Source organism: Mustela nivalis (genome assembly GCF_964662115.1).
Source record: "Mustela nivalis genome assembly, chromosome: 14".
Lineage (NCBI taxonomy): Eukaryota > Metazoa > Chordata > Mammalia > Carnivora > Mustelidae > Mustela > Mustela nivalis.
The window spans coordinates 75,370,399-75,383,201 of NC_139033.1; the positions used below are offsets into that span (position 1 = coordinate 75,370,399).

The 12,803-nt window shown below is 39.2% G+C and overlaps 1 protein-coding gene across 8 annotated transcripts in view; it reads left to right on the forward strand.

The window, feature by feature from the left end:
* PTPRM (protein tyrosine phosphatase receptor type M) overlaps positions 1–12,803 on the forward strand; it is a 749,942-nt gene that overhangs the window by 361,035 nt on the left and 376,104 nt on the right. For all 8 annotated transcript variants that reach the window (XM_082697317.1, XM_082697320.1, XM_082697313.1 and 5 more), the window contains exon 6: positions 8,083–8,257. In XM_082697317.1, the coding sequence (XP_082553443.1) occupies positions 8,083–8,257 (175 nt within the window). The remainder of the gene's footprint in view (positions 1–8,082; positions 8,258–12,803) is intronic.

Sequence of the window (12,803 nt, forward strand, 5' to 3'; positions counted from 1 at the left end):
GCCCTTTTACCTAAGATAAGCTGAGTGTCCCTTCCCCCACACACTTTATACTGTTTTGGAAATATTGTAAGAAAGGATCAGTGATTCAGGTCAATTCTCTGTCCTATTTGATCCATTTGTAATATCTGAAAGGAGTTGGAAAATAACTTCATTTTAGGAGCTATCTGAACTCTTGTTAAAAAACAATTCTTGTAAACAGATAATTAACTCTCTTTCAAGCCTTTTATGTTGTTTATCAAAAAGAAACCTTAAAAATTTTCATTCCTTTTAAACCAACAATTTTAGGAATAAGGATTGTCCTAACATCATTTATAACAGTGATACATGTAAATAATTTTAATATATAATGATAAAGAAATATATAGATAAATAATGGCTATAGCTATAAAATGGGAAACATTAAAAAGCATGTTTTTGAAACCATTTAATGGCATAAACATGTCCATGGATATCATAGATAAAACACACACAAATACACACACACAAACACAATTTCAAATTTTATTTAAATGAAATAATGCATCAGAAAAAAGTAAACTAAAATACCTTAAAATATTTACACTATTTATCTTTAAGTTATTGGATTATGTCTAGTTTTTAAATGTCTATTTTTTTATATTTAAAAAAAGTTTCTACAGTAAACATTAGATTTTAAAAATCCATTTCTCTTTTTAAATTTTTATTTATTTTTTAAATTTCTTTTCAGTGTTCCAGAACTCATTGTTTATGCACTTCTCTTTTTATAGTCCTTAAGAATATATTTTGTGTCGGTTTGCTCTGAGCTGGATGTACCCGGTGGCTTGTGGACACCTGTGACACTCGGCCACCTGGATTGTGGGTTGGCTCCCCCTTAGCCGGTTGAATAAAGCTCTCCTCCCTTGCTTTCCTCTTCTGCTCCTGCTTGGACTTATCAGGTCAGCTTCATATCCCTCCTTCCATTCTCCATTCAGCTCACCAAGTACATTTTACCTATTTTTTTTTGCAATCATTTTTAACCTGCACTCCAGATTATTTTAGCGCAGTCTTTGAATAAAGGTGCAAAAGCTAGAGTTTATGCTGTTGATCTGTAGTAGGTAGGGATGACTTAGCATGCATAATGTGAAGTTTACCAATTTGACTGTGTCCAAAAGCACAATTTAATGGTCAAGAACATTCACAGTATTAGGTAACCACTACCACTATTAATTTCCGAAACTTTTCTGTCACCTGAAACAAAACCTATTAAAAAATAACTCCCATTCCCTCTCCTCCCACTCTTAGTAACCTTCATTCTACTTTCTGTCTTGATGAATTTGCTCATTCTAGATACCACATAGAAGTAGAATCATACCATAGTTGTCCATAGTGACTGGTTTATTTCACCTAACATAATGTGGTCAAGGTTTATCCATGTCATGACATGCATCTGAACTTCCGTCCTTTTAAAAGCTAAATGATATCCCATTGCCTATATAGGACATCTTTCATTTAACCATTCGTCCATCAATGGACACTTAGGTTGTTGTCTACTTTTGGCTCTTACAAATAATGCTGCTGTGAACATTGGTATATAAGTATGTGTTTGAGTACCTGTTCTCAATTCTTTTGGGTTATATCCAGGAGTAGAATCCCTGAGTGATATGATAATTCTGTTTAACTTTTTAAGGTCTTGCCAGACTGTTTTCCACAGTGACTGCATCATTTTATAATGCCACCAGCAATGCACAGGGTTCCCATTTCTCCATATCCTCAACAACTTGTTATTTTTAATTTTTAATTTTTTTTGGATGATAGCTATCCTGCTGAATGTAAAGTGGTATTTCATTGTGGTTTTGATATGTATTTCCCTGTTGACCAAAGATGTTGAGCATCTTTTCATATACTTATCAGCCATCTGTATATCTTCTTTGGGGGAAATGTCTTTTTAATTTCTTTGCCCATTAAAAAAAATTGAGTCTAGTTGACACATGTTACATTAGATCCAGGTGTACAGCATAGTGACTTAACTACTCTATACTTTATGCTGTGCTCACCACAAGTATACCTACCATCTGTGACCCTACAACACTATCCCAGTATCAATGACTATATTCCCTATGGTGTGACTTTTAGTCCCATGATTTACTCAATCCATAACTGGAAGGCTATATCTCCCACTCCCCTTCACCCATTTTGTCCCCTCCCTTTCTACTTCTCTCGGACAGCCATCAGTTTTTTCTCTGTATTTACAGGTCTGATTCTGCCATTGTTCATTTAGTCATTGTTTTGTTTTTTAGATTTCATATATGAATGAAATCGTATGGTATTTGTCTTTCTCTGTCTGACTTACTTCACTTAGCATACTTCCTCCAAGTCCAGCCATGTTGTCGCAAATCCTTGGATTGTTTGTTTCTTGTTTTTGTTGTTGGTTGAAGGACTTCTTTATATATTCAAAATCTTAATCCCAATCATACACATGATTTGTGAATATTTTCTCCCACTCTCTATTGTTTTAATATCCTTTGATGTACAAAGTTTTTAATTTTGATTATTTTTTTTCTGTTGTTGCCTGTGATTTTGGTATTTAGAAATCAGTTCTGAATCTAACATCATGAAGATTTTACCCTATATTTTTCCTCTAAGATACTTACAGTTTTAGATCTTAATTTAAGATATTTGTTGTATTTTGAGTTCATTTTTATATGCAGCAAAAGATAAGGGTCCAACTTTATTCTTTTGCCTGGATGTCCAGTTTTTCCAACATCAGTTGCTGAAAAGACTGTCATTTCCCCATTGAGAGGTCTGGGAACCCTTGTCGAAAATCCACTGACCTCATATGTTTGTTTCTGGGTGCTCTATTCCATTGGCATGTGTCTGTCCTTATGCTAGTGTCATGCTGTCCTTTTGATTACTACAGCTTTGAGGCAAGTGTTGAAGTTGAGAAGTATGTCTTTCAACTTTGTTCTTTTGTTTTGTCTACAGTGATGACCTGTGAATACAACTTTTGCTAGCCCTTAAGACCTAAACCTATCTCAAAGATTTGCTTATAGCTCTGACAAATCAGGATGCAGGACTACTGTATATCTTTGAAAAACAATAGGCTTTTTCATTATCCTGATGGTCTCTGTATTAGTGTCCTATTGCTTGTTTAACAAATTACCACAGACATAATGGCTTTATTACTTTGTAGTTCTAGAGGCCAGAAGTCCTCAATAAGGTGACCGCAAGCCTGGTTCCTCCTGGAAAGTGTAGAGGAAAATCGGTTCCTTACCTTTGTGGCTTGTTAGAGACCTTCTTCATTTCTTGGCTCATGATCCCTTCCTTCATTTTCAAACCACAACACCCCAGCCTTTGTTTCTGTGGTCACATTTCCTTCTTCTGCATTTGACCCTCCTACCTTCTTCCTCCCTTGTAATTACATTGGGCCCATCTGGATAATTTAGTATTCAAGGATACTGGGATAATTGTTTCATCTCCTCATCTTCATTCTTATTTTAATCACATCTGCAAACTTCCTTTTGCTATGCACAGGGAGCATATTCTCAAGTTCTAAGAACTAGGCAGGAGACATCTTTGGGGACTATTATTTTGCCTGCCCCAATCATGATGATTGGGCAGTGTTGCTGATTGAGGACATGCAAAATCTCTCAAATAATTTTCCATATTGGTCCCCCTTGTAGATAAAGATTAATTATACAGTTTTAGGACCTAGAGTGTGTGTATATATATATATATAGTAACTTTATATTTCTGTGCTCTACCTATGAAATAAATATTTTTTTCCACTGGGGCTGTGATTTTTAGAGTCAGCAAATATTTATTGAGTTTTATTTCTGGTGCACCCATGTACACCAAATGAATAAGATCTATTTCTTTACTTTGAAGGTACCCTAGTCTAGAAAAGGGAGAATATGACTACAGTATAACACACTTTTTGTCTATTTTATTTCCTGAACATCTTCAGAACCCTTATTTTTAGAACCTTTATCTTCCTCTCTCTCATCCTTCTTTTTGTCATTTGTTGATTTCTTAAAAAGAAAAAAATTACCAATCTCCCTTGACCTCAGTTGGAATCCCACATTTTTTCCTTCAGTCTGTTACTGTACCCATAGATATGTTCATGTCACCCCTTTACCTAAAATCCTTCCATTACTGGCATCAGGATAAACTATAATACTCAATATGTCATATCCTTTGGTGTGGTCCTATTGTACTTGTCTTTCTAGCCTCATCACCGTTTATTCTAGACATGCTTTGTTCTAGTTGCATGGAATAGGTTGTACTTCCTACATTGTTCATGCTCTCTTGGCTCTGGACTTTTGCAAAGCTTTTCTCACTCACTGGGTTCCATTTCTCCTCCTTTCCTGCCCAAGAAACTCCTGTGCATTCTCCAGCCTGGCCTCAAGTAGTGCCTTCTAGAAGGCTGACCCAAACCTCGCATCCCTCTCCAGTGTGGTCCTCTTTTTCTGGGTTTGCTGGGTTATGCAATTTATTGCTCTATACTATATAACCATTGCCTTACCTGGCTGTTTTTCTCACCAGATTGTAAATTCAGTGAGGTGAGGGATCTTTTAATTCCATTCTCCCTGTATATGATACAGTGATACAGTGCCTTCCTCCTAAGGGATTTTTACTAAGTGTTGGTGAAATGAATGCTTGGATGCATGTATCTTGGAATGATTTAATGCAAAATGACCTGCAGATTTGAGTAAGATCGATGAGCAGGTATGGACTTAAGCTAAAATGATTATTAGTTAGCACTTGGTTTCTCTTTCCTATATACTATTTCTCTTGAAGAAACTGAATCTAATTTTCAGTACGTGGGATTCAAAAAGCAAGCCCCAGTCCTGAGAATTGATGGACTAGAGTATAATTGTTAGTTTGAAGCTGTTTAATTTAAAGAATAGATCTCTGGCATGGAGACAACACCTAGGAAGTAATCCTCCTCTCAGTGTATGTATAAATCCAAAACGGAAGTTTTTTTTTTTTTAATTTTTTTTTTAAAGATTTTCATTTATTTGACAGACAGAGATCACAAGTAGGCGGAGAGTCAGGCAGAGAGAGGGAGAGGGAAGCAGGCTCCCTGCTGAGCAGAGAGCCCGACGTGGGGCTCGATCCCAGGACCCTGAGACCATGACCCGAGCCAAAGGCAGAGGCTTTAACCCACTGAGCCACCCAGGCGCCCCCAAAACGGAAGTTTTTTTAAACTTGAGTGCCATCAACCCAGTCTTGAATAGTTGTGAGTAATCAATAAATGCGTATTTCCAAATCCTTTGAAAGAAGCTTTCTTTTGAAATGGGCGTATTCTGGCAGAAAAATATTACAGGATTACTATAGAAGTATATTCTTACAAGATTCATGCCACAAGTGAGTAAATAAATAAGTAGATAGCCTTTTTTTGGTTGCCGCGATTTATAAAACAAATACAAATATGAAATATGCCTTTCTTTAGGGCTTAACTTTTTTTTTCTCTGAACTTGGAGATTAGATTTGTTTTGCTTTGTTTTTAGTTTGGAAAAAGACAAATTGCGTTTTATAGACTTAGTAGATCTGAGGTTTCTCCTAGTGGTAGAACTGGATTGTTTATTTGCAAGGAAGGTTGGGAGACTGAACGCATGGACTATAGAGAGGAGTGCCGTCCCCCGTAGCATTAATCAACGATGCCAGATTGATTCCATTTTGTTTCGCTTTCCTAACTCCTTGGTGTGCTCTTGTCAAAGCAAATTTGGGGGATTTAGTAAAAACTGGGACAGATGTGTAAGACACATAAGATATCTATGGGACCTCACGCTCTGATTTGTAACTTCTTCAGCTATTAACCAAGCCGCTGTGGCAGAAAGCACTGCAGGGGATGTTGGTGGAACTCTTCTTCCCCACTCCTGATGTTTCCTTCCCTGCGGCAGGAACTGTACCAGTGCAGCACTCTGCTGCCTTTTCTCTGCCCACGCAGGAGCTGCCTGGGAAGGAAGCTGTGAGCATACACAGCCTAGCTCCTTCTTTGGGAGCTAACCCCCTATAGGAGCCCTGTTCTTCCATCCTGTGAGTTTTACAGCAGCACCCAACATGTGGGAGGCCTCAGTGCTTTTCTAAGGTGGCCTGTGGCTGGGTGGGTGAGTCAGTTTAATTCTGTGCTTCAGTCTTAGCAAGCCCATTGTCACTGCATCTCAGCCATGTCCTCTACTACCAGATTGACAGGTCATAAAAGCAGTACCTTGACTGCCTGTCCACCTTTCTCCTTGACCTTGTCACTCACTTGGTCCACAGTTGGGGTGGGGATGTGTGGTGCGACTCAGTAAACCAGTGTCTGTGTTTGTATGTTTAAATTCTCACACCTGCCCTGCAGGTGAGCTGTATCACACTTCTTATTGCCGATAAGGGAAGGGAGGCTCTAGGAAGGTAAATCACTTTGAAGTTGGCTTTGGCACCCTGGTCGGTCTGAATCCAAATCCATGTCCATTAGGGCACGCCGCCAAAGAAAAAAATCACAGATGAAAGCTTTTAAAAGACATTGTGTAATATTAATCACTGAGTAATATAGATGAGTTTTATTATGTGTAGCTTAGCATTTTCATACTCCTACATAAAAACACTTTCACGGAGCCTGCAAGTCACTAAATACACAGGTGCTTCCTTCCCTCCCTGGTTCCACTGGCTGCCTTCATTTCATCCAAAGCGTTCAGTTCTCTCTAACTATCTCGGGCTTCCTGCCCGGTTTCCTCTGGCTAGATAGAATACTCCTCTCCCACCCTCTCCCTTTGCCTGGTTAGCTCCTTGTTGGCCTTCAGATCTCAGCTCACTTCCTCAAACTGGCCTCCCACAGCCGCCATATCTGAAGATGGTGATTTCTGTCAGCCATCTGATGGGTCCCTTTACCACCCTGGCCATCATTTGTCATTCTGTATTCATTTCCAGCCTAAACTTCCCACGAACCAAAGTGCTGTGGGCACCATAACCACACTTCTGTCATTCTGCACTGTGAGCCTAGTGTCTTAACACAGTTCAAAGCACCTGGTTGGCACCCAAAATGGATTCTGAGTGAACAAGTGGATGGAAAGCTTGGCATCAGGCATTAGTTCTGAGGTCTGTGTCCACTGTTTTTTATTCAGTGCTTGCAAATGACGTATTAAAGGTAGCCTCTTTCCTGGGAATTGTAATTAAGGACTGAAATCGATAGCCTTCTTATGAGACCCTAAATTATAAGAAGCATAAGGGATTTCTGAGGCTACATAACTCAAGACGGGCTTCATTGTTGAGGATGGTGTAAGACGAAGGTACCACAGGAAGGGCAACTGCTTTCTGTGGGATGTGGGAGAAACTTCCTTTTTTTTTTTTTTTTAAAGATTTATTTATTTATTTGGCAGACAGAGATCACAAGTAGGCAGAGAGGCAGGCAGAGAGAGAGGGGGAAGCAGGCTCCCTGCTGAGCAGAGAGCCCGATGTGGGGCTCGATCCCAGGACCCTGGGATCATGACCCGAGCCAAAGGCAGAGGCTTTAACCCACTGAGCCACCCAGGCACCCCGGGAGAAACTTCTCTTGTAGCATTTTACCATCAGGTACTATTAAACATCTTCTTGGTTTTTGTATCTTGAAACACATCATAAAGCTTAGAATAGTCCATCAGACCTGTTCAGTTCAGGAATATGTTAATACCTACTTATTTTTTTAATGTTATTCTTAATATTTATTTTTTCATAGATTATAAAAAGGTCGGCAGTAGGGTAGCATGTGAATTAATTTTATTTCCTAGCCAAGCATCAAAACATAAAGTATAAAGTGGTATGAAAATACCAAATAGTAATCGTTTGGGAGTCAAATAAAGAATTTTTCCATATGCATTTTTCTACTCCTGGTGAGCTCACTTCACATAATTAATATCTTGAAGGGGCCAAGTCAAGATGGTTCTGCACATTAATTTTGCATTCCTCAATCTTGAAAGTGTTGATCGTGGCAGGATTTCACTTTCCCGACCAGCTGTTTCCCTAGAACTAGTGCCCCTGGGTAATAAACAATGGAACCCAGATCCACATGCAAAGAACATGGATACTGTGCCATCAAGCGTCTCACTGGTTCAATATGATGACTGATATTGTCTCTTTTTCTCTCCCCTACCCCTGTTTCTGCAGGGCATTGATGGGCGCGATGCTCCCCTCAAGGAAATAAAGGTGACCAGTTCCCGGCGATTCATAGCTTCTTTTAATGTCGTGAACACAACAAAACGAGATGCTGGGAAGTACCGCTGCATGATTCGCACCGAAGGAGGGGTTGGAATATCAAACTATGCAGAATTGGTAGTTAAAGGTATTTAATGTATTTTTATACCCTTAAATAGTCCATTAAAATAGACATGTCAGATGGCCGTGAGTTCACTTTTTGTTTAAAACGCAAACTTATCCTTGTCTATTTCCGAACCGTAGCTTGGTGACAGGCTATCTTGATGGATTGCATTATAAGTACAAATTTTGCACGTGAGCGATATTTCTGAAAAATGTATTTTATTTATGTTGGTTTATTTGCAAGCAAAAGCCCTGAATGTGCTCTTGGCAAGTTTTTCTGCCAACTCTGTACACAGCGATTACAACCTATAAATTCTTTTAAGGAATGATTTTTTTTTTTTTTTACTGATAGAAAATCACTTAAAATGCAAATATTCACCAGCCAGGGTGTTTATGATAGCAGGGTGGTTAATAAAATGAAGCAATGCCAGTATAAAAATGCTCAGTCATATCACACAAGCCATATTGATAATACTGAGTTAACATTCGTAATGTTGTAGTTAGGTTCCATTACTATATTTTGCATGACTGAAAAATTGAGTCATTATATTCAGGGAGGTGGTGTGTGAGGGAAAAAAAATAAAAAGAGGATAAATAAGTTTCCATTGCTGGTCTAATGGCTTTTTTTTTTTTTTTTTTTTTGGTGGGCTAAGGAGTTTATGATATTAAACTACTAGTGCAATTCTCAGTCCCAGACAGAATGATTTGAACTTCTGGATGCACTGTAAGGCATTTTTAGATAATTTGTGGTAGGCCATTGCTGTTTTGTCCTAGGAGAACAGAATGATGCCCATTTTTTTTTTTTAAAGATTTTATTTATTTATTTGACAGAGAGAAATCACAAGTAGATGGAGAGGCAGGCAGAGAGAGAGAGAGAGAGAGGGAAGCAGGCTCCCTGCTGAGCAGAGAGCCCGATGCGGGACTCGATCCCAGGACCCTGAGATCATGACCTGAGCCGAAGGCAGCGGCTTAACCCACTGAGCCACCCAGGCGCCCCATGATGCCCATTTTTGAATTTTTTTCCCATTGCATTTGTTAAATATGAAACATAACGCTGATCTCTTTTGGATCAGTTCTTCCTTGTATCAGCAAATTTCTCTGTGTAAGCTGTTTTAACGACTGTGGGGTTCAAACCCCAGAACTAGCTATGTGGGCATGGGCCAGGGGCTTGCCTCCTCTGTACTTTCCTCAAGTATACAATAAACATTAATAATGTCACCTTCCCTGTGGGGTGATCAAGAAGGTCAAGTGCAAAAAGTAGATGAATGGCACTTAGAACAGTATGCATAGTTAGCCGCCGGCACATGTCAGGGCCATGATGGGGGTGGGCGAGGTGATCCTTAGCCCCTGCTTCTGGGCATCAGTGAACTTCATTTACGAATGCCTGTCACTGCCCTCTTTCCGAATTTTATTTTATTTTATTTTTTTAAAGATTTTATTTACTTATTTGACAGACAGAGATCACAAGTAGGCAGAGAGGGAGGCAGAGAGAGAGGAGGAAGCAGGCTCCCTGCTGAGCAGAAAGCCCGGTGTGGGACTCGATCCCAGGACCCTGAGATCATGACCCAAGCCTAAGGCAGCGGCTTAACCCACTGAGCCACCCAGGCGCCCCCTCTTTCCGAATTTTAAAACCTAAATGCCTGCCCAGCTTTTCTTCCCTCCCTGCACCACACCCATATTAAATGCAAGTCTCTGGGAACACAGCCTCTCTTATAAAATCTATAGGTGACTTTGGCATATGCTTCTATTGTGAAATCCCTGCTGCCAATATTGGTCACACCTGGCTTAGGAGAGAAATGTTCATTGGTGAGCCTTCCCCCAAGCAGGAAGGACTGACATTGTGCATATTGAAATATCTATCCCGCTAATATATTTTGTCACATCAGATTCTTAGGAATTTTAGTTTGTGGTGAAACTTTAGCTGGTCTGGCTAAGACTTGAGTTTACGTTTAATAGCCATAAGAAAACTAATTGTTCACAGTAACGCCTATCCTAGTCTGCAGAAGGCTCTCTGAAAGATGAGGAGTCACCGTGTAGAATACAGACACTAGGGATGCCTGGGTGGCTCAGTCAGTTAAGCATCTGCCTTGGGATCAAGTGATGATCCCAGCGTCCTGGGATTGAGTCCTGCATTGGGCTCCCTGCTTCGCGGGGAGCCTGTTTCTCCCTTTGCTGGATGCTTCTCCTGCTTATGCTCTTTGTCTCTATCTCTCTGACAAATAAATAAATAAAATCTTTTAAAGAAAAGAAAGAAAGAAAGAAAAGCAGACAGCATTTACCAACAAATCCAGTAGAGCAGCAGCCTCAGTGTTCGTTCCAAGGCTGAGTTCTTTATTATCATTATTAGTACTTAATGTTCCTCCCGGCTCAGTTCTCTGTGATTGTGTTCCATTTTCTGACTGATAGTCGCTCCAGCATTTCACTGTGACCAGCACTGTTCTTGAGACTTCGTGCTTCATTATCAGTATAATGTAACTCTCGTAACCTTGCTCAGAATGGCCTCTGTGCAAAAGTTCATTTGTTGGATGGCATAAGTCAATCATAAATTGCTAGTCTCCCAGAACAAACGTGAGCACAAAGAATGAATGGGTTGTAATTCACATTTATACAACCCATTTTCCTGTGTTAGGATGGCATAGTGGTGGCTTGGCTCCTTGTGATAAAAATAAAAATGTCCCGGCACCTCTTTTCATTGCTGCACATGACCAAAGCCAGGGACAGCTGGCTTGCAGTTGTGGCTCAAATCTGAAATTTGAATTTTCCTCCACTTATAATTTTATGGCCATATTTTTCATATGTTTTATATTTTTAAGAGAGATAACATGCTGAATCGTACTAGCATGTTATGCTTCATAAAGTATTACCTTGACATAAAGACACATAATTACCTAATACATAAGGTAGACATTACCTTACACAGAAAGATAATTACTTTAAAATATGTGGTGACACTTTTGAGGCCACTTGTATAGAATTGAACTCTTTTTTGTATGCATGTAATATGTGGAGTATTGATCTTCTAAAAAATGGGAAAACCAGAGTCTAGAGAGCTTGTAATTTTCTTAAGGTCACATCCTGATTTGGTACCAGGCCCCCAAATGGAAACCCACGTCATTAAGTAACTGTCACTCCTCTCTTATTTATGTCTACCACGCTTTTGCTAATCAGGGACATAAAAAAATATTTCATACAATCTCCACAATTTGCATCTATATGCATGTGTATCAGTATCATTTAATTATGTGAGCTGTGTATTAGGCATTTGCATATGTTTATCATTAGATACATGTTTTATGTATCTGTATGTGTATAAATTCTTTCATTGCTGGCTTGGTTTAAAATTACAGTTGAGGGGCGCCTGGGTGGCTCAGTGGGTTAAGCCTCTGCCTTCGGCTCAGGTCATGGTCCCAGGGTCCTGGGGTCGAGCCCTGCATCAGGCTCTCTGCTCAGCAGGGAGCCTGCTTCCCCTCTTCTCTCTCTGCCTGCCTCTCTGCCTACTTGTGATCTGTCTGTCAAATAAATAAATAAAATTAATTTTAAAAAATAAAAATAAAATAAAATTACAGTTGAGCCTTGAACAGCATAACAGCTGGAGGCACCAACCCCTGTGTAACTGAAAATCCACACATAGCTTTTGGCTCCACAGAAACTTAGCTAATAACCTGTTGCTGACCAGAACCCTTACCGATAACATAAGCAGTCTATTAACACGAATTTTGTATATGTATCATATACTGTATTCTTACAGTAACCTAGAGAAAAGAAAATGTTATTAATAAAATCATGAAGGAGAGAAAATATCCATGTATAAGTGGGCTCATGCAGTTCGAACCGTGTTGTTCAAGGGTCAACTGTACTTTAATTGTGAACTTGCACTTTCTTTAGAATCATATATTTTAAATTGCTTTCTGTCATTTAGTATAGGTGGACTTCCTTCCTTCTCCTCTTCCTTCCTTCACTTTGGGAATTATTCAAAATTTAAATATTGACTTATTCTCATACGGACTCTTCCAACAACCTAAAAGTCCCTTGGAAAGTCTAGTCCAATTATTCCAGCTTCCAGTGGAACCTTTCATTTGATTTCACATATTTGATACTTTTCTTCATGGAGAATTAATAGAGAAAATATTCTCAGGTCAAGCAAGCATTAAAATCATGTCTATGTTAGGATACTAGCAACAGTATCCTAAATGAATTGGTGTGCTCACTAACCTTTGTGGCCTTGCCCCTGAGTTGTATTTTGAATGGCAGTTCAGCAACCCTTGCTAGCATTTGCAACTTCAAAGTAATTAACTGCTCTTTCAGCCTGGCTCCATAACTGCCTTAGGATATACTATAAAAGGCCCATTTCATGTCTCGGTTCAAGGAATCGCCTAATGATATAAATTGATGTTAAATCATGATGAGTTGAGTAAGAACTGTTTAAAGAAATGAAGAGCCAGCACAAAGTTGTGGTTTATGAACAATAGAAGCAATATATTAGTAAGTCTCCGTGAATTCTGTAGTCTTGCAACTACAGTTCGGCCTTCAATGTCTATGTTGACACAGTCTGATGAAGTTTCCCAGCTATT